This window comes from Plectropomus leopardus, chromosome 21 (assembly GCF_008729295.1).
Source record: "Plectropomus leopardus isolate mb chromosome 21, YSFRI_Pleo_2.0, whole genome shotgun sequence".
In the NCBI taxonomy this organism is placed as follows: domain Eukaryota; kingdom Metazoa; phylum Chordata; class Actinopteri; order Perciformes; family Serranidae; genus Plectropomus; species Plectropomus leopardus.
Window position 1 is genome coordinate 17,012,320 of NC_056483.1, and position 21,649 is coordinate 17,033,968.

A 21,649-nucleotide genomic window follows, 5' to 3' on the forward strand; every position below is an offset into this window, starting at 1 on the left:
TGAAGAACTATAATGAAAAAAGGAACAAAAGCGATGAGGTGACAGGGAGAACACAGAGGAAACCGGCTGGATGGGAGGAGAAAAAGGGAATTCTTGAAACTACTTGAAACACCTGTGCAAAAAGACGTGAAAGAGAACAGAAAAGAAAAGTTGGCATGGTGCTGCTTTGTTGCACACTTTATTTACACACTTCACTTATCAACTGAACATCAGCCAACCAACTTTTCGCTAAACTCAGAGTCTGCGCTAAAAGCGTGAGATAACAGAGTATTGTGTGTTTACAAGCGTCTAAGGTAGTTGATGTAAACTAAATCTTTCAATCCCAAAAGAGAAACCAAATTTTAATAGAGCGTGACACTGAGATATTTTTGGAGCGAATAAAGTGAAGTGAGGTTTTCCTGATTGCCCAAACCAGACTGGGGCTCTCAGCAGGCAGTGGGCTGTTGATAATCCTTAATTAGAAAATAAATTCCAGTGGCAGGAAATTGTCCCGTCCTCTCCCACACCTGCAGCAACTCTAAGCCGGCAGGGGAGGACTCAGCTGTTTTCTCTCACAAATCGCTCCATTTAGCTCTCTGTTGGTGAACACGATGAGCGTGAAATGGCTGCATGCAGGGAAAACAGTGATAGTGACGGAGTTTTTTTTTTTTTTTGCATAGTGTGATCATGTAGATTGACATGCAGTAGTATCCTCTGTATTCAGCCCTTGACTTGGTAACGTTATCCTAAACTGACTGTATTGTTTTCTATCCCACCACATCTCATGCTTCAGAGGAGGTGGAGGCTATTTACTTTGCCTGATTAGATTCTAATCTTTCATTTTTCCTCTGAGTGGACATCTAGCAGAATAAGCCACTTTTCGGTGTGTTTGTTTTACCAAACGCTCGGAGAACCCAAGAGTCTTATCAGACCAATTTACAATAGATTTGCTCATCCTGACAGTTGAAGGAGAAATCCCGGTTCGAGGCTTACTGGGGCATGATGATAAGAGAAAATTATCTGGTTGTGTGAAATGTTTACAAAGACTTCTAGGGTTTTGCCGGTCTAACTTTTCCTCCACCTTATCTCATGTCTCTGCAGCATAAAGAACGTGACACCCAAAGTGGGTGCAGAAGAGACCCATGACGCCATCCGGCGAGCCTTTGACGTTTGGCAAAACGTGACGCCGCTGCGCTTTGAGGCTGTGCCCTACAGCGAGCTGGAGAGGACCAAGAAAGACGTGGACATCACCATCATCTTCGCTTCAGGTTTCCACGGTGACAGCTCCCCCTTTGATGGCGAGGGTGGCTTCCTGGCCCACGCCTACTTTCCAGGGCCAGGAATAGGAGGAGACACACACTTTGATTCAGATGAACCGTGGACACTGGGCAACCCCAACCATGACGGTAAGCTTTGATTTATGTTTTTGGGACATTTTATTACAGCATTACACATTTTTAAAAACAAGCATGAATTCACAATAGCTGCAGCCACCAAATTTCAACCTCTTAGGGCAAGAACTGCATCCATCAAGGTTGGGGAAATCTTTGTGGACCAACTAACAGAGTGAGTGATAGAGGGGCTGGTCATAGCTAAAAACTACTCTTGACGCGTCCTCCAAGAGTGTATGACAAATAGTGTATGAGCTATTAAAGGGGCATGGCTAAAGTTCAGAGGCAGGGCAAACCTTCACCAATGAAAAATGAACTGTTTCTTTAATCCAATGTTGCCTGTCACAAATGTTTCTGAATATCAGATTATGAGTTGTTAAGGGACAAGATCAAGTTTGGTGTTTATTATTATGAAATTCATAAGGTCAAGAAAAGATCTTCTCAAATTCTGTCTCTGCAGGATCTGAAGAATGAATTTCCTCTTTTAGGGAGGTAATACTGATCATCTGAAGGCCTCCTTCTTGAGTGTAGGCAAAAATGGTTGACGTCATGGTGAAAAAAGCAGTTCACTTGTTTCAAAAAATGCAGGAAGGCGACTGCGGAGCTTCCTCTTCAAAGCACTGCCGCTGTGCAGAGCATGTGATGAAAAGTCATGAAAGGGAACTTTGTTTAATCCAATGATGCCTTTCACATTTGTTTATGAAAATCACATTATGAGTCATGAAGTAACATGGCAAAATGATGTTTGTCTTGTGCTCTGTGTCTGTGTATAAAGTTTTTTCATGTTGCATAAATCCATTTAGAAGTTTTGCACTTGTTTGTTATACAACACTCATACTGCGACACCCCTTTTTCGCCATTCGGTTTGAACACACACCTTCACCTCCATGCCAAATTTCAGCCTTTTGGAAAATAGCTTTTTGCAACATGCTGCGCTATAAATCTGCTGTTTGCAGCTAAAAAGTTCTGTCAGCTAACTCACTGCGGATGAATTAACATATTAATGTAGAGTATGCACACGGTTGATATTCTGCACATAGGCTCTGACATCATCCCTCTCCATTAAGAAACACAGAGCTTTGAAACAGCAGGGTGTGGGCAGTGATGAGCATTACTTTCCCCCTAGAGAAACATAGAGTCAGAGTTCACAGGTGGAAGTGGGGCTTTTGAAATACCATATAAACAGCAGCAGAAGCCACAAGTGACAACATAGCTTCCAGGTTGAGTGGTGTGGCAGCAGGCTCGGCAGAAAAGAGTTAGTCGAGCGCTGGCTGCTTATGTACACCACCAGCTAGTCTCACTGACAGATTTTGAAGCTCTGCTGGCTGGTCTTGTGTACTGAATTGTAATGTCAGCTTGATATTGGTTTTGTTGGTCAGTGTGCCGCAAATTTCCACTCTGATCTGATGCGATTTAAGTCTTATCAGTTGAGGCTCGCTCTTTGAAAACATCCAAGCCTTCTAGCAGCTATCTCCCCTGGTGAACCATAGTAATCATAGCACCTCTCACTCCTCTGCGACCTCGAGCTTGTGCCCTGGCTGAGTACTTGCCCTCAGAGCTTTACAGCTTGTCAGGCTGTATGTAAGCCTTTAGCTGGGTCCCTAAGTCATTCTATTGTGTGAGTTGCATGTTGAGCAGCTGTGTTGCTGTTTAGCATTGTGGTAAGGGTCCAACAGATCTCTGCTGGTGTGTGTGTGGCAGCAAGCAGCCTGTCGACTAAGCTCCCAGGTTGATCTCTGACCCATGTGCAGCCTTCAGTGCTGCGATGACAGCGCTTTGTAAGAGAGTAGATGGAGAAACAGATGGAGCTGCTAAAGAAAGAAAACACTGTAACAGAGACGTAAATACAAGTAAAGTTAAATAGAGCAAAGAAAATCCAGGCAAGAAGTGAAAGTTAGTTTATATCCTTCTGATATAAAATGACTGACATACACTGAGTTGTATCTGCACAAATTTTCTCACATCTGTGTTCCTAAAATCTGAGATTTAAACATACATTGTGCAAGCTAGATTAGACACGTCACAAAGACGAAAGGCAGTAGCTGTCTAATATGGGAAACATATTTCAATGGGGGAACAGACTTTGACAGAAAAGGCAGTAAAGAGACCTGAAACCTCCAGTGCAAAGCGGACTTGTCAATACAGGGAAAGTTAGCATCAGCAAAGTCAAAGATTTGAGAGCAAACATTGCAGAGTGTGCAGTTTTGGATCCTGGAGCTTCCTTCTACTATCTACCAAAACCCCATCATAGCAGATATTATTGTATGCTGCAAAACCACTAACAAGCTAACAACCACACCAAGCAGTGCTGGAGAGAGCAGAAGGCAAAACCTACTGCAGGCAGCGCTGGTAGGCTAGATCCAGAATTTATCAATGTGGGAGAAAGATTAGATCTACCTCCAGACCCTTTTTAATTTATTACATGAGAAAACATGAGGTTGCCATGTGCTTTTTTGCCTAAACATGACCACGTGCAGCGTAATCCCACCATGTGCTTGTGTTGATATCCAGGTAGCAGCATCATCATCACGTCAAAAGCAGACGCAGAAGGATAGAGCATGATATGTATACGCTCAAGTCGGCTACAAAGTGCAAATATGTGGCAACTTGGGATGAGAATGTGTTGGCAAAAACCATGTCAAACAAAATATTAGTGGTAGTACACTTTAAAGCGTGTCTGGAGGGGGACTTAAAATATTCTTGACTGGATGCTTGTCGCAGCAGGACTACATGTTTCAAATTTGTCTCTGATTCTAAAAGATGTTTTCAGCCTTCTTCGTGAATTCCTCATTAAATCTGAGGGATAAGTCTACCCCATGGTCCTCAGCTCAAGGGGAGTCATGACTATTACTGAGTCATGAGTCAAAACAATGACAGCGATGACTGAGAGATGGACAAGGAGACGATACTAAAAAATAAGGACACAAATGAGAGGGAAAAAAAGGCGAGCTACTAGCAGGAAGGCGGTAGAGGTAACGGAGAGTGAAAAAGAGGATAAGAGAGAATGGCAGAGTATCTCTAGACAAATATTGGAGGTTCAAGAGCTCATGAGAGACGGACGGCGAGGGAAAGACTGAGAAGTAAAAAAAAAAAAACATTTGAAGAGGAAAGGGGAGAGAGGAGAGCAGAGATGAGTGGGAGCTGTTGAGCACTATGCGTCGGAAATAGAAGTGAGCAACTTGCTGTCGAAGACTGAATTTTAAGCAGGAGCGGAGGGGCTTTTGTAGACTTAGATAATATGTTGTGAACGGCTATATTTAAGGCTTTTGAGAATGCGTAGTGTGATCAAACCGACATAAATCACTCCCGCAGGTTGAATAACACAATGGAAGTGATAATAATTATCTTAGGTGAACTATTGATGCGCCTGCTGTGTCATTGCCCACATGATCTGCACATAGAAGCTCATTAAACATATTTAAGCACACATCTGTGCACATGTGCAGGTGAAAATCCAGTCTGAGCACGTGCACATATATATGTCTTTTGTTGCGCCTCGGAGGAAGGAGAAGCAGCTGTCATTGAAGGCTATGATTCACCCCCTTCAACACTCACATTCAGACACACTCTCGCACTACCCCTCAGTGCAATATTAATACAGCCCTGCTGCAGCCCACACTTCTGTGAAAGCATCCCATAATGCATGCAGTTCTATTACGCACTCTCCAGCTGGCTTTCTTGCCAAATATGAACATGCACTGGCTGAATCCTGACTGCTCGCTGTAGCAGTGGGTGCTCTTATTCCTGCACGATGACTGATGTTACACTGAGATGAATCTCTGAAAGCTCACACAGCTAGAAGCTGCACATAGACTGTATTTTTTGCTGAAGATATATTTTCAAATTTCACAATTCTTATGCCAAAAAATACTATCAATATCAGACACTATTGGTATTGTTTTTGGGGTCTTTTTGTCCTGGCACAGCAGCAAAACCTCTAAGGCAGTGTGTAGATTTTTGCAACTAAGAAGATTATAGTATTGCAAGTATTACTAATATCACTACTAATAATTAAAGATAGCCACATCATAACGACATGCAAAACCAGTGTAGCGTTTATAAGCTTTACATGTCCTGACACGAGCTCTAGAATACCGTAAATATTGAGCAAATAACATTATATCTACTAAAAATTAGTTGGTCTATTAAATTTCAAAAACTAGTAAGAAATGTTGATTGCTGTTTCCCAAAGCCCAAGATGACATTCTCAAATGTTTTGTTTTGTCTTCAACCCAAAAATATTCAGTTTACTGTCAAAGAGATATAAAGAAAACACAAAATATTCATATTTTGGGAAAACAGAATCAGAGCATTTGGATTCATTTCCAAAAAGACAAATCGATTCATTGATTATCAAATGAACTGGCCATTTATTTATTAGCAGATAACTAATTGGTCTAAGCCTAAGAGAATTTTACAACTCTGGGAATCCATCTTTAATTTTAGATGTCATCTAACCAATACTCATATTATTATATATTTCCCATGCAAGTAGTTTCAAGGATTTGCAATCCATCCATCATCCATCTCTTCTCTCTTCACATATCCATACTTTGTAGGGAACAGCTGGGAATGATGTCATTTTCAGCCTAGAATCGCACATGATGTCTGCGTGGCTGGATTTGTTTTTGTCTTTCTCATCTCTCTTTCTTTTAGTCTCCTCTCCCTCCTTTTATCGTGTTTTAAAAGTGACAACTACACACAAACACACACACACACTGGCACACACTGGAGATGAGCTCCTGTCCAGTAAGCTGCCCGTGCCTGTCATATTTAATCCCCCCTACGCTGTTGTCGGGAAGGATCAGTCGTCGTGGCGACCGCTGCCAGCATCGCACCATAGATGTTATTGTTGTTGTTTTTGATGATGACGTCCCTGATGCACACTGGAGGATGAATCCCCGTCTGCATGGTGATAAAAACAGTCATACACGTGTTTAAGCACTCACACATACACACTCTCTTTCACGCTCACTCCCTCTCACACACACATACACACATATTCATCTTCACTATTTTGTCTGCACCTTCGCTCACGCTGCAACTCAGGCATCTGAGGATAGAGGATTACTCAAAAGTTGCATTCAGTGAGATTTTTAGCGTACACAGCAGAATGAGGTTCTTATTTGGATTAGCTAATGGCATTTTAAGAGAGACTTGGATATAAAGTATGTAGCGGCTGCTTTCTATATGTCTGTGTGATTTGATACTTTTATCATAGAGAAGAGAAAGTGGTGTGATGTCAGCAAAATCAGAGACACGGTAAAAGGCAGATAACTGCACAAACATCAAGACAGTGGTTCTGATTTGAGGATTTATTTAGCAAAACACTGATTCTTGCTGGAAACAAGTAAAACACTTTTTTTTAAAGGTGTTGCACATTTTAATAACAGTTGTTTGTTTACACCATAGAGAGGCGTTCGTCTGCTAGAGCCTGAGTGCCTCTTGGCTGTTTTTATCTTCATCCTTGTGACTTCCTGCTACATCACCGTCATCAAGATATTAATTTGACTGGAGATACATTATTATCTTAGCAAAGGAGTCAGAATCCCAGTCAATTAAAGCACCTGAATTTATCCTCAGTCTTTCTTTATCTTCAGTTTGATCTTTTAATTTGATCTTGTGTCTCTCTAAATACAACCCAAGATATTAGTATGAATCAGCTTCTGCTCTACAACAATCAAAATGGTATTGATTCTGAGTGTTGGATGTGTAAAGACATGAAAACATTAGTGTTTTGATCAATTCGGCGATCGGCAGATATACTTTCTGTTGTAGTTTGTGCAATTTTTCAATAATTATTTATGTTCAATATTTATTTCAGTCATTTCTGAAGTAAAGATCTCAAATTCAGTGGTTTCAGCTTTGCTAATCTAATGACATGTTGTGTCTAGACGTGTTGTAGGTGGTGAATGTCAGATTATGCAGTTGTAGCACCTGCAATATAAACAGGGTTTCCATTTTTCAATAATCACCGGTTTTTGACTGGGAAAATCTGCCAAAGTCCGACATACTTAAATTTCTCCAATCATAACAACTGGTGAAAATACTTCCTCTCTAATAGTGTGTTTTTAATAAATGCGACACACGTGAGTATCAGCAGCACAGTCCATTTGATTGCATTGTTTTCTGTTGGAACGTCCTGAATGGCGTTGCCGTCTTAAGCTGAAGATGCCCTCTTCTATATAATCCTGTGGCTCGCCCTGAGAGCACCGCAGTTAACGAGGAATGGCTGGTTTATGAGGAGTTATCTTTGTGATACCTCCTTATTTCACAATAAAAAGCTAAATACGATTGAAGCTGGATGGAAGGAAATCGCCAGGGAGCTAAAAGTTTCTCGCAAATAACCATCAATAATAACGAGCTGCTTGTCGATGGCTATATTGTATGATGTTTCCAGTGAATATCACAATATAAAACGTGTGTATTCTGTTTAAAAAGTAAATATGTAGAAAGATAGCACCTGTTTTATAAGGAGTCACTTTTCCAGCCTGATCTTGAGTGTACAGCTGATAGGTATGTGGTTTGTTTACATGACATAATACTATAGATGTTTTTTAAGTTCAATAAACACATAATATTTCTCCCATTTGTCCAGCGGCATTGAAATCTTTCAGGACATGTGGACTGGCACCAATGTTTAACTTACAGAAACTGCTGTTAGGCCTTTGTTGTTGCCTCCATTTCACACTTAACCCATGCTGTGGTTGACAGTGGACTCCATGATCTCAGCACATGCCCAGCCCCAGCAGCAGAACCTTTTTATTTGCAGCATATCATGCCTGAGAGGAGTTCAGAGCAGAGTGAAGAGTGTTTGACACAAAGGTTTGGAAAAATCCTTTCCTATGAAGACTAACTGACGGATTTACCCATTTCCACCCTCCCTCCTTTCCCTTGTACGCCACAAAGTGTGCGTCAGCCTTTGGTGCTGCTTTAACAATGGAGCTTGCAGTCGAGGGAAAGGATTTGTTTAAGCAATATTTAAATGAACAAACATTCCCAGCAGTGGATTAGAGAAACACTTTTGGCTTGAGGAAATTGTTTGTGGGTTTTATTCCGTCATAATCAGAACTCTGTTCATATCAGATTGGTCTTGGTAATGAAGTGGAACACATCTCAAATTGACGGAAGAAGTAAATTGGATATCTTCAACGTGGCAGTTGGCAAATGTGGAGTTATAGCTGACGTGCAAAGATACTGTACACAAGGAGGATCAACATTCGTTGTTGAGTTTACAAAATTGGGCAACATCCTGGATGATTTGTGAACTGTTTAATTTGTGTATCCATGCCAGAGGTGGATGACAACACATCTCAAACCTGTTGGCACCGTAGACTGATCAGTTCCACGTATTTCTTTCTCAGTGTTTGCTTTTTCTCTTTGAGCTGTCAAACACGGAAAGTCAAGTATTAAGAAGAAACAGACTGACTGACATGATCTGTCCTTGGATCGCCTTTTGTTTGTACATCCCTTGCTCTCAATCTGTATCATTTTATCTTGCACTGTGAGAATTCACACATTATCGTGTTAAGGATTGCACTATGATTGCTGCTAACATATTTTAGCCAGGATGATACACAGTGTGAGACAACAGGGAAGGAGTGTGTGAGGGGTAGATGATAAGCCAATATCCCCACGGAGAGTGCAACATCCCAGAGTGCAAAATAGAGAGAAGTGGTCCTGGAGCGCCTGCAGCTACCCTACATTCCTAGACTGATGGATGAATCGCTGTGAGGGCTCAGTAGATGGAGGGATAGATAGATACATGGGAGAATAAACTAAAGACGAATATGTTGTAATGGTGTAGGGAAGAGGTAGAATCCAAATATTATGTAGAGCGAGTAAGAAGATGAAATATGATCATGGAAAATGTTTCAACAAAAGTAAAATTGGGATGCAGAGTGCTGGAGGGCAGAGAGGAAAGGATTGTGAGGGATTTAGTGTGAACACAGGATAAGGGAGAAAATACTGGAACTAGAGATAGTGATGATTAGATTGTCTTTTCATCAGAGCCCAACGTGCCACGATTGCTTTTGAAAGGGAGCACATTTGCAGGAGGCATTCTTATTTGACAGTTTTCCATTTCTGGAAAAAAAAAAAGGAAAAACGGCGAACAAGCAGACGTTCATCCGTACGTTATCACAAGGTCATCTTTGTGGGCTGAGGCCGCTGTGTTTTTCTTTGTGGAAAATCAAAGCGATGCATGCAGGAATAGATAAGACAGATTCCAATTTGACTTTCAGTCACACTGAGGCTGATTGAATTTTACAGGAGAAAAAAAAAACAACAAAAAAAACATTGTGGCACCAGAAAAAAAGGTTTCCTCACTGCCACTGCATACCATGACTGTATGCAAACACCCAGTCTCACCCAAGGGTGACTTATAAGGCCTGGTATGCCTTCAAGGACCTTCAGTCTCCAGTAATATCAGTGAAAACTATGTAACATAACACAGCATGCAAGCTAGACCTACACACAGGAAATGAGAGATTCCAGGGCTTTATTGTTTTCTTCACCCTTACCCTCAAAATGAGCCAAAGAGGTTAGAAAAACACACTAACCAGGATGGGAAATATGCCAAGAATTTATGTTTCCAGGTATTGGGATTAGATAACGGGGCACTCAATAACAGGGAGATGATTGGCTGTGGGAGGGGATGTCGGGACGGGCTCGACATTGATCAGCTGATTGATTGATGGTCGCAGGAAAGCTCGGCTCCTTGACATCGATTGGCAGAACCGTTTATCATTGACGTCCCATCCTGTAACTTGATTGTACATTCAAAGTAACTGTCATTTTGGGTGTTTTTACCAGCAGACAGTGAAAGAAGATCAATCTTCCACTTCTTAGCAGTGGACAATGTGGGCTTTGTTCTGTGGAGCAGACTCTGGGTATTGTAAGGAAAGAGAAAACAGAAGAATGGAAAAGAAGAAAATCAGAGGTGTTAGAGCAGGTAGAGTACAACAGAGGAAAAAGAGGAGAGGGTGAGGAGCAGAGGAGCATATGGTGTCCTTGCAGGTTTATTTTTAGGTTGCTACTCCTACTGGGTGATGAGGAGGAAGCAGTGGACTCTTTTTCCACCCTGTTTCTCTTTTTCTTTTGCCTCTCCCTCACAGTCTGCAGTAAGTTCAGTGGGCCTAGGTTGGCATGCTGCTTGATGTGTTTCCAAAGCGCTGTTAAAGTTATTAAAATAATTATGACTACAAAAGAAACTGGCAAAAAACAGAATGCAGGTGACTGTTTATGTATAAAAAAATGAAAAAAATGAAATGGAGAAACCAGCTTTATTTGCTGGATTTACTTGATGATATTTCCTTCTTGCTATTCCTTTTTTTGTGGCAGGCAGTAATATATTTTACAGCCAGTGCTACCCCAGAGTAAGGAGTAATTTCTCCTTGTTGTCCAGACATTCAAATTACAGTGTATGTTTTTCCAAATGTTGGAAAGAATGTCTGTTTATGTTGGTTGGACAAAGTTTTAGTTTGTCTGGAGAGTGAGGTCCTTCTGTCTGCTATGGTTATTCAGTCTGTAGATCATCATGGTCTTTTTTAGGTTTCTTATCAGGTATTATGGTCAGTAAGGCTGCTGCTGCATGTTTTTCCATTCCTGCAACTAGTGCATTTCTGTTTTTCTTTAGTAATATTTTTTAGGGACCGTCTCCTTTATTTCTTGTTTTCCAACGATGCAACAAGATTATCATCATGAAACATTTCTTGGGCTGCTTTCCTTTTTGCAACGGTGCTCTTGTTTTGTCTTTTGTGTTATAAATCCAGCCCACCACTTTCCTTCCAGAGATACTTTTCCACCCATCCATGAAGGCCCAAATTCACTCTTATCCAGGCTGTGGCAGTTTATGTCAGGCCTGCTTTTCATTTGAATAATATTAGAATATGTTTTTTTTTAAATTTTTTTAAGTGATTGATGTTTCTCCATGAGTCTAGTGAGTAAAATAATCGTGATCTCAGTAATGACAGAGGTAATCCTGATTATGATTTTTGTCTTGATCGAACTGCCCCTTTCTAGATCTTTTGCATTGAGAGTTAGTTAGATTTTTTTTTATAGTACATGTTGAAGATATTGGAGCAACCTATTTCTGTAAATCCCAGCGCATTATATCATTGGATTCAATGAAAAATCTATCACAGTCCATTCCCAATATGATTGATTCACACCTTTTTTTATTTAGGTACTTTGCAATGCAGTATAAGTGTATTGTTCTACTGGCGTTAGAAGAAGCTCTAAAATGGAGAATAAAGCATTTTGTCAATTCCTCTAAAGTTGTAATATGCGAAACCCATTAACTAGATTAACTAGACCCATTAACTTTGATTTAATCCCCAAAGGTGTAAAATCAAAAGCTGGGAAACAAAACAAAACAAGTCAGTTTTTCTATTTGACTTCCAGCTGTATGATATCTTATGTAAGTTCTTTTCTGTTTTGAAAGCAATTCAGGTTAAAGTCTGACCATAATAACTGAAAATGTCCAGGCCCATTTAGTAAAAAAGAAGCGTGTCATCTGCATAAGGGAGGATTTGCCTCTCTAGTCATTGATTTTAAAATGTTACAGACCCATTGATTGTTAATTCTGTCAAGGTTGTTCAGCTTCTCAGAATGCCTTCCTTCATCATGCAGTGTGTTTTATAAAGATCTTCAATCTTCACGATGTCCTTCTGTCTCTGTCTTTTTCCCTCTATCTCCCCTACTCTGCTGCTGCCTCTCTCTATCTCTCAGAGAAAATAAATGAGGAGAATCGGATGCCTTTTCCTACCACAGGCACAGATCTTTATCTTTTACTGGAAGCATGTGTATGTGTGAGTTCTGAGGACGTCCAGCATGGCTACATTTGGGCAGGCAGTAGGAACAGTATTGATGGTTGGGTTACTGTAAGTAGAGGAATTTGTGGGAGGACACAGGCAGTAAAACAGCACTGAAAGCTACACACACACACACACACACACACACACACACACACACACACACATTTCAAGGGTGCTGGAAGAACTCACTACCTTGTAGGCAGTCTTATCTCAAGGATGCAGTGTGTAAGTTGACATTACATGATATAACCCTGTGATATGATACAGCGCAATATAATATATCGGCACAGGACACTACATTATCCAATCCAGGAACATGATAAATATGTTTAATTCAATATTATATACCACAGCAGATAGATGTGTGTTTTACAGTATACATCATGTTGCATGTCTGTAAGATATGATAATAGATTAAGCCCTTTGTGTTCAAGAAGTAGAGGGTTTTTTTTTGCCCCTGGCTCTGCCTCTAAGGCAGCATACAGGCTGTTCTTACTCCTCACCAGTGATTGGTAGATGCTGTTGGAGTCAAGTAAAATTATAATTAGTAAAAATCCACAATCAAACATCCATCAAAGATAAGGGAGGGATGTGTGTGATTTTTGAATAAGGCTAGTGCTTTAAAAATACTGCAGATCCCTTTTTTGTGTTAGACTTGCATAATTATGAAAACACAATACCATCTTACATGTACTGGTTCATTTTACTTTTAAATTTCTTTTTTTTTTTTTTTTTACCCTGCACGTAAAGATTTTTTGACTGCATCCTATGGCGTATTTGTCTCTCTTTTTTTGCACTTCAACAGCTGTTGGGTAAATTTTATATGGTTATAGTCAACCATCCTGAACAGGACTTCGTTTAAAGTTTTGGCAAAGCTCAGGAGGAAAACATTTATTTCGTTGATTTTATGATGCTTTATTTATTCATTTATTGTTCTCAATGTGTTCCAAAACATTTTTGGTCAATGTGTCAACATATTTTCTGAATCCAGTTATGTGCAAAGGTGCATGCAGAGCTGAGAACTCTGTGCACAACTCAAATTTTATGAACACTACCATGCATACACAAATGGTATTTCAAAACCTGGACAGACTGATTCAAAAAAGTGTGCAAGTGTAGGAAATAGCACTCATGTAGTTTGGAGAGCCTTAAATTATTTTTTTCCACCCCATTTCTGAATCCAAGCATATGCAATTGGAGGCATCAGTAATGTGAGAGACCTGCATGGAAAATCCTGGCACCATGTATTTGTGTCCAAAAGTCAAATGGATTGCTTTACAGCAAATAAATAAATAAATGTAAACTGAGTTGTGGTACAAATTGGCGGCTTAAGTTTTCAGACTGTGCCGCACTGGCCAAAGCTGCCAGTAACAGGGAGGAGTGAGGTGCAGAAATTGTTTTAATGGCAGAAAGCCACAGAGTTTATGGGGAATTTAGTTTTGGGGTCATATTTGCTGTAACAATAGTACAGGGGTGAGATAATGGCCACTTGGCGTCTTGATCATCCACGCACCGGTGTTTAAATTTGCTACATATAGCACCTTTAAAACTTTTCTTATTGTTTGAGAAAATATCTTTGGTGGTTACACACTAAGTTAATTTCCAACTCTGAATACCACTTTTGAGAGCGATAAGGGATTTAAATAATTGCCTTCACACTTTAACAAAGAAAATGAAATGAAGAGAAAGAAAGCTGAGATATCACCATGCGTTCCTGCCCACCAGGCTGCCACTAGAAATAGACAGCCGCCTACTGACAGCAGCATCAACTTCCACGTGGGCGGCCGTACTCTCTTCCGCCCCCACACATGAATACACACACGCTTACACTTACACTCTCAGAAGCACACACACACAAACACAAATGGTGCACCTGGGGAGGCTTGCCCTCCCACTAGTCAGTCAGATGCTTTCATAACCTTACACTCGTAATACTTAGCAAACAAGAAGTGTAAACAGATCTGCGTCGCTCTGAGAACACACATATTTTATCACTCTTAAAGGAATGTGTCTTTAGTGATGTTTCTGTATTGAAAGAATGAATAAACCATGCTTTAAGCGGTGTGATAAATTACATAGGGAGCATTTTTAGAATCTTAAAGGATGCTTTGGCACACAAGTGACCCACTGAGCAGCTCATACTTAAGTGAAAATCTCAGCCTTTGTTACTATTCAAATCATTATAGAAAAATGTGTTTGCTACAACCGCAGACAGTCACTCCTAACCTACATACATTAAGACCTCGGGCTAGAAACTCTGTGACACATCCACAAAGGCAACATTTGTCTGTAAATATCAGATTTGTAGCTCTGCATCCTGGAAGAAAGCCTTACCCAAGAATGTTTCTTTTGTTCCACTCGTAAAAGCAAGGAGGGGTTTTGGCAACAGTTTAAAAGCAGTCAAGGTTTTCTTTTACGCCATACAAAAGCTAGAAATGGCTACATTTTCTGAAAAAAAACTTGTGTGCTCACTGCTGAAATTTAGCAGTTCAAACATTTGCCTCACTATTGAAAATGACAAAAGTTGATGTTTTTGTTGAAGTGACATTTATAAAAAAAACACTTCAAGAAGCAGAAATGTCAGCCACAATGAAAGTGCTAACAGAAGTTGAAGTGTAAGGAGCAGTGAGTGAAGTTAATGTATGAGTTGAGGTGAGAGTGCTGAAAGGAGTTGAAGATTCCGCTCAAGTTCAAGCAATGTGAGGAGTTGAAATGTCAGTCGAAGTGTCGGTGATAAGTTCAGCTGGAAGTGTCAGTGGAAGTGGAAGTCATGAAGAAAATTGGTGCCAGTTAAACTGAAAGATAATGGCTTCAGCTGAAGTGTGAGCCCTGAAAGGAGTAAATTGTGCATGAACAGTGAATGTTTTGGGAGTTTGTTTTGTTGTTGCGTTTGTTCAAAGAAACCCAAAAGATCAAAAATGGTTTTGAAGTGTCAGTCAAAGTGCAAACACTGAAAAAAGAGGAAAAACAGTTGAAAAGAAAGTGATGAACGTCGTTAAAATTGAGTTGATGAAGTTGATGTTTTACCACTAAAAGCAGTTGAACTGTCAACCGAAGCGTACGACATGAAAGCAGTTGAAATGTCAGTCCACATGTCTGTGATTAAAGTAGTTAAAATTTCAGCTGAAGTGGAAGCGCTGAACAGTTGAAACAAAATGAAACTTCTTTCAGCACTTCCATTTCAACTGCTTTTTTCTTTTTTTTTTTCCTTTTTCAAAATTTGTTTTACAACCAACACTTCAACTTTGTGTTGAGCACTGACAAGTGAGATGTCAGTTGACATCTGCGAAAAGTGGTAGACATTATGTATTTTCCCCAAGAAGATGGAAAAAAGAAGTAACAAGCCGAGAGTTTTATAAAAGTTGAAGATTTATTGTTTGGCCGATCATCACTTGTTTGTTGAACTTAACGGAGAATGCTGATGACCTGAAGATGGTCCAGAGTGATGCTCTACAAAGTGTGTTTACTCAGATCATATTAAAAGGAGCATTATTGAAGACGTTTACCAGCTCTGTACTATATTTTTCAGGCCTTTTGGGTTTTATGGGTTTATTGAAAATTCTGTTGTCTCTCTGTCTAGTTCACCGGTGTAAGCTGAGTTTAGAAAGTTTCTTCCAGTATGTTTGTGGTGAAGTAACATTAGTGTTTTCTGTGTCCATGGACACAGCTGCAGAAGTGTGTGTGTGTGTGTGTGTGTGAGAGAGAGAGAGAGAGAGAGAGAGAGAGAACCATTGCATGCGACTGCATTATTAATGATTAATGATCACAATGAAAATGTACACACATCCCCATCTCACTCGCAGGTGCTGCACAGAGATAAACATGACAGGAATAAAGGATGTCCTTTCCTTGGCAGCATTTTTTCTCTCCTTTCTGTTGGTTTATTTACCTCGAGTCCACAGGAGCGGCCAATATTTGGATCCCTGGCAATGTTCCACACACAGAATTTCACTCTGTAGCAGCCTCTGTAAATAAATAATTACTCCAGTGTACATATGTTGCTCCCATCAGCCGCGGTTTTGTTCTCTGACAAGCTTGTGAGAATTAAGTGTAATAGATTCAACGGCACAAGTGTTGCTCAACCAATATCAACAGCCCAGAGCAATGGAGAGAAAGAGGGGAGGGAGGCGAGCAAGTGGAACAACACACGGTTCTTTATAGGATTGTGTTGCTCAATGGATGTGTCAGTGGCATTGAGGTCCCCTTATATTTGTGCCTCATAAAATGGTCTTAAATTCACAAATATGTTAGATACTACTTTAAACATTCCTATAGGTTTTGCAACATCTGCTTCGACACAAGATGCTATATTCGCTCATATCGATGATGAGCTGACGACGCTTCACTGTCTGAGTGACGCACCTCATTTTTTCCCTGATGATGCTAAACTGAAGAGCTGTAACTAACAATTATTTTCACTATCGAGTAACTTGCAGATCATTTTTGTCAATTATTGGGTTTTTTAAAAATAACATTTCAGTGAATGGTAAAACATGCCCTGTGTAATTCAGAAAAGTAAGAAAAAAAAAATCAAAACTATTGTGTCGTGCATGTCTTTTTGTTTGTTTTTTTTTTGCTAAGAAATTACAAAACTGATTATTTTTCATCAAAATAGTTGCTAATTAGTTTTCTTTCAAACAATGAATCACCTAATCATTGCAGCTCTGCTCCCTTGCAATACTTGAATAAATAATACGTGAAATAATAATATAGATAATAAAAGTAATGATAATATATGTGTTGTAGATAATAATAAATAGTAAATAATGATTGTGCCATTGATGGATACTGTACTCATGCTGATGATGACTTGATGATGCTTTACTGTCAGGAAACGTGGCGTGTCAAAAATGTATTTTCCCCAGCAGCCCCCATTTTTGTTCATATTCTCAACGACTTAAAGTCAAATATTAAAACTCTGGACCAGGAGAAAGAGAATAATCATTTTTTCTCAAAATGTTAAACTATTAATTTTATACAATAGGTTGTTTAAATTTTAATTGATTGGCATGTATGCATATAGAGATACATATGCAGTCTATGGATTTGTAACTAAAGTTTTCAGATTATTTGCATTTTAAGTATACATGAATATAACGAACAATTTGTCACCAAAAAAAACACATTTTACTGCGGAACCACTGAAATGACCCCTTGTGGCTCTCGTGGTCTCACTACATTGAATATCACTGCATCAGATGGTGTTTTACAAAAACATTATCTCCCTCCCCAACATTTTAAACTCAAATTATGCCTGTGACAAACCAGGAAGAAATGGCACTTTCACTTCAGCTTGGTTCCTGAAATTTCACACATGAAACCTTGGTGTTTATACTTGTGGTACTGTACAGTTAAGTTGATCTGGTGAAATGCTGCTCGTGGCACACTGTGTGTTTCTGTTTTGTCCTGTGAGAGTATGTTGGAAGCGGAGAGAGAAGCGAGCAGAATGCAACCATTGTACTTTGGCTGCATTCTTCACAATGGTCACTCTGTCAAGTCAGGCACACAGCTTTGCACTGACAGCCAGCAGAGCTCAGTGTGCCCAGGGCCCTCTGAGCCAGGCACTGAACCACTGGGCTGAGATCCTCTGGCAGCCTGTCAGTACAGCACAGCACTCCTGAACGGCCGGTGCTCCCACTGCTGCCTCTGGTCTCTGTTCTTTTCCTTCTCACTTCACATATCTCCAGCTTCCTTAGGGTGAAGGTTGTTCTGATTTCTGAGGACGTAGCAGCTCAGACATACAAGAGTGTCAGTACTGTGAACTTCACCTTGGCTAGTGGATAACAGCTGATTTCCTTCCTTTTGCTGCTCTCCACTGTTGAACTCACAGCCAGTGTCAAGGACAGTAGAAAACATCAGAGCTTATTTGGCACTTTAGCATCTTGAAAACCAATGTTATTTTTTTATTAAAGCTGCTCAAGCACTTTTCATGTGTTTAGATTGTCCTGTATCAGGTAAGGCCCCTTCTATTCAAACTCACTGAAGTTCAGCATTAACAGCACTTGAACAAAAATTGTTGTTTTCTTCCTGTACCACACAGAGTCATGTACTTAATGTGTACAATAAGGAGGCTAATGAGATATTTCAACCCTCATCAGCGAGTATGGGGAAGTGGTCGAAACAGCCAGCTTCTGACACTCCAAGTGGTAGTAGTACATATACAAACTTGACCAAATAAACCTGACATTGAGATTATTTAAACCAGGTATTCGACGTATAGCGGTGATTGAACACAAGTGGACAGCTGGGGACACCTGGCCTTTCACGCCTAGTTTACATTTGTATTAGGCGCTGTCTACTTGTGATTCAATAACAAAAATCGCATATTAATACCAGGTACAAAAAGGGCCACTGATGGTTTATTTGTATGAAAAAGTTCTTAAACATCCTCTTTTATATGAATAACAGCATAAATTACCATCCAGTTTAAAGTCAGTTTAAATGAACACATTTTGAACGTGGTGGGTGGTGTTGAAGAAAGTGCACTCGTCTCACAGGGCTTAGGGGGAACATCGTGTTAGGCACCACTTGCCTGCTGTCCAAAAAGGTTTTAATTGCAATTTCAGGAACGTTCCTGAAATTTAACCCCTTTTTTGCATTAACTTTACTGAGCAGCACAAGTTTTACCATTCCTGAAAGTGCAGTGTCAGCCGCCCAGGGAGTCGTTGGGGCTGAACAATGGGAAACATTTGAGCTCCTCTGGGACAAAGAGAGTGCTTATGCTTGCTTGGACTTGAACAGAACAACAACAGCAATGAGATAACAGCAGTAACAGTCGCTGCTGCGTTTTCCAAGGAAAGGCAGGAGGAGTTAGAAATGGCCAACCTCTGCTGGGCATCCTCGTGTGTACAATGGGAGGTTGTTATAGCTTTGTTTGTGGGCTTTCGCCGGTTCAAGATGATGATATGGTGCTAACGTTGCAGGGGCTGTTGTGTTTTTCGAAAGATTTCCTGACTGGAGAGAAAAAAATTGGTCCCTTGATGGAGCTGGTAATTTGTCCACACTAGACAAAATATAGACTTGCATAAGGGGTTCAAAGATTAGAAAAGCTAACAAGAGGACGGTCTACCGGTCAGCTTGTTTTCTGACATCAGATGTCATGTATTGAGTGAACCACGGGTGCTTAGTTAAACAGTAGGGAAGCAGAGAGCGTTACAGGCCCCTGGAGGCCGGCGCTGACAACCTGAGCTATTATTGCAATTGAACAGCGGTGTCCAGGGCCCCATATCTGATTTGTGGGCCGGTGCGTGTTTGTCTCTGAGTGTTTATGTCTGAAACCAGGTATTCCCATGTCATATGTGCCCCCAGCTAGCAGATGGGCTGTAGCAGCAGTGACATGTGCAGGGGGCCGGTAAATAATGGCCAAAGAGCAGGTAGAGGTTTCTGGTTTCTAATCACAACCCCTGTTTACTTTACGGCAGCCCTGTGGGGAAAGACAGAGAGAGGTACTACTGATCATAAATCTCCAGTGACTCTCCTCCTCCACCTCTTCCACTAAATCTTCGCTTCTTTATTTTTATGGTGTTTTTTTTCTTCTTCTTCTTCTTCTTCTTCTTCTTCTTGGCTACACTATCTCATTAGCAGCAACCTTGACCTACCCGGAGGAGAGAGTCGGCAAGACTGCTGCTGCCACCATGATCACTGCCCACTTAGCATGGGAAAAAAACTTTAAAATAATTTAGTTAGTCCTGGAAATGTTGTTTTGTTACATCAAATGTAGCTTTTATGATTTAAATAGTGGGTTGTTTTTATGCGAAATTATTGCCCAAACCAGTGGATTGCACATATTAGATTGTAGTACAGTAAAAATGTCCTGCATCTGCTCTTCTTTCAAATTCAAATTCAAATAGCTTTTAAAGCATGAACAAAATGATGTTAATGCCAAAGCATAAAACAAACACAAAATCATTTTATACATATTATACACTTTCATTCATATATATATATATTATATATATATAATTGACCACCTCGTCATTGACTGGGTCGATATATATATACATATATATATATATCCCCCGCAGCCTCCACAAACACAGAAACTGTTGTCCTCAGTGGGTTATCTCACAAGCCCTGCACAGCTTTGCAATGTATTTCATCTCCTGGCATTGTTTTCTTCATCTGTATCCTGCTGTTGAGGCCCTCTCGCTCTGTTTTCTGCTTTACGTTTTGGAGCTGAGATACAGCCACTGACAGGAGGGTGATGTTACAAATGACACGGTCAAAGGTTACAGCTGTATAATTCATCATCTCCATCTTTTGTGGTTGTGGGAACATTAGGACATCTCACAAGATAACAAATAGTCCTGAGCCTTATCGTTTTCCTCAGCTCAGTTTTTCCCCCTCTCTTTATCATTTTGTGTTTTTTCCCCACTTTTCCTCACGCAGCTATCACTCCAGACGCCCTTTCTCCTCAGTTTACCTCACCTTTTTTATCTCTGTAATTATCTAGACTGTCGAGTCTTTGTCTCCCACTCATCTCTCCCTCCGTCCTGTAACTTTTTTCTCGCCTTCATTCCGCTTCTTCTTTCCTTGTGTACACTCTCCCCTCACATTACCTCTTTGTCTCTTTTATCCTTAGCTGTCTGCTTCATCCCCTCTCCCGTCTCTCTCCACTCTCAACCATCCCCTACGTAGGCTCTGTATATACCATCCAGCTGATAATTAGCCAGGCAGTGCAAATCTCCTCGGCTTTGTTTTGTGGCCCAGAGGCCAACAGGACGTCCCTGTCTACCACAGCGTGACTTACATAAGCAACCGACACATCAACAACAACAACACTGACCTCAAATGGCCCCTGGAGGAAGAAAGGCTGAATCAAGATTGAGGGACAGACAAGACAGAGATGGAAAAAGACAGACAGTCCTTCCCTCTTTTGCACAGCTGATGTGGCCAGAGCATCTGTAGTATCAGCACTGGTTCAGCTCTCATGTGCTTGTACGTATTCGTCTGTGAAAGAAAATCTTAAAAAGCATAATCGCATGTGCTTTAGCGTCATAATTCCTACCACTCCAGGTTGTTATTTGATATAATGTACCTACTTTAGCATATATAATGAGTTATTTCTGAGGTTTTGATAATGACAGAACAATTCATAGATTGAATCAGGCAGGGGGTTTTTATACCTCCATCAGGCATGGGTTGCATAACGGTCTTACAGTACACCAGGGATTTTAGAAATCCTGATGGTGTGATCTTAAGTACTGTCAAAAATATGGACCCACATCTTTCTATTAACTTACCACTGGAGAGGCTGTATTGAGGATAACCTCCACACCGGTGACAGCCATGACCAGAGGTTTTATGTTTTCAGGGTGCCCGTCGCTATATCTCAAGGGAATTTCCTCAGATTTGGCACATTATCCAATTCTACCCAATGAATTTATTAGATTTTGAGTCAAAGGTCAATGAGGCCTCCAAAAAACATTTTTTGGCCACGACTCAAACAAAGTGTCGCTCAAA

General features: G+C 40.4%; 1 protein-coding gene across 2 annotated transcripts in view; it reads left to right on the top strand.

Annotated features, from left to right (window-relative positions):
- The window catches only part of LOC121960736 (matrix metalloproteinase-16-like), an 83,804-nt gene that overhangs the window by 26,990 nt on the left and 35,165 nt on the right, over nucleotides 1-21,649 (top strand). For both annotated transcript variants that reach the window (XM_042510582.1, XM_042510583.1), the window contains one exon: nucleotides 1,081-1,385. In XM_042510582.1, the coding sequence (XP_042366516.1) occupies nucleotides 1,081-1,385 (305 nt within the window). The remainder of the gene's footprint in view (nucleotides 1-1,080; nucleotides 1,386-21,649) is intronic.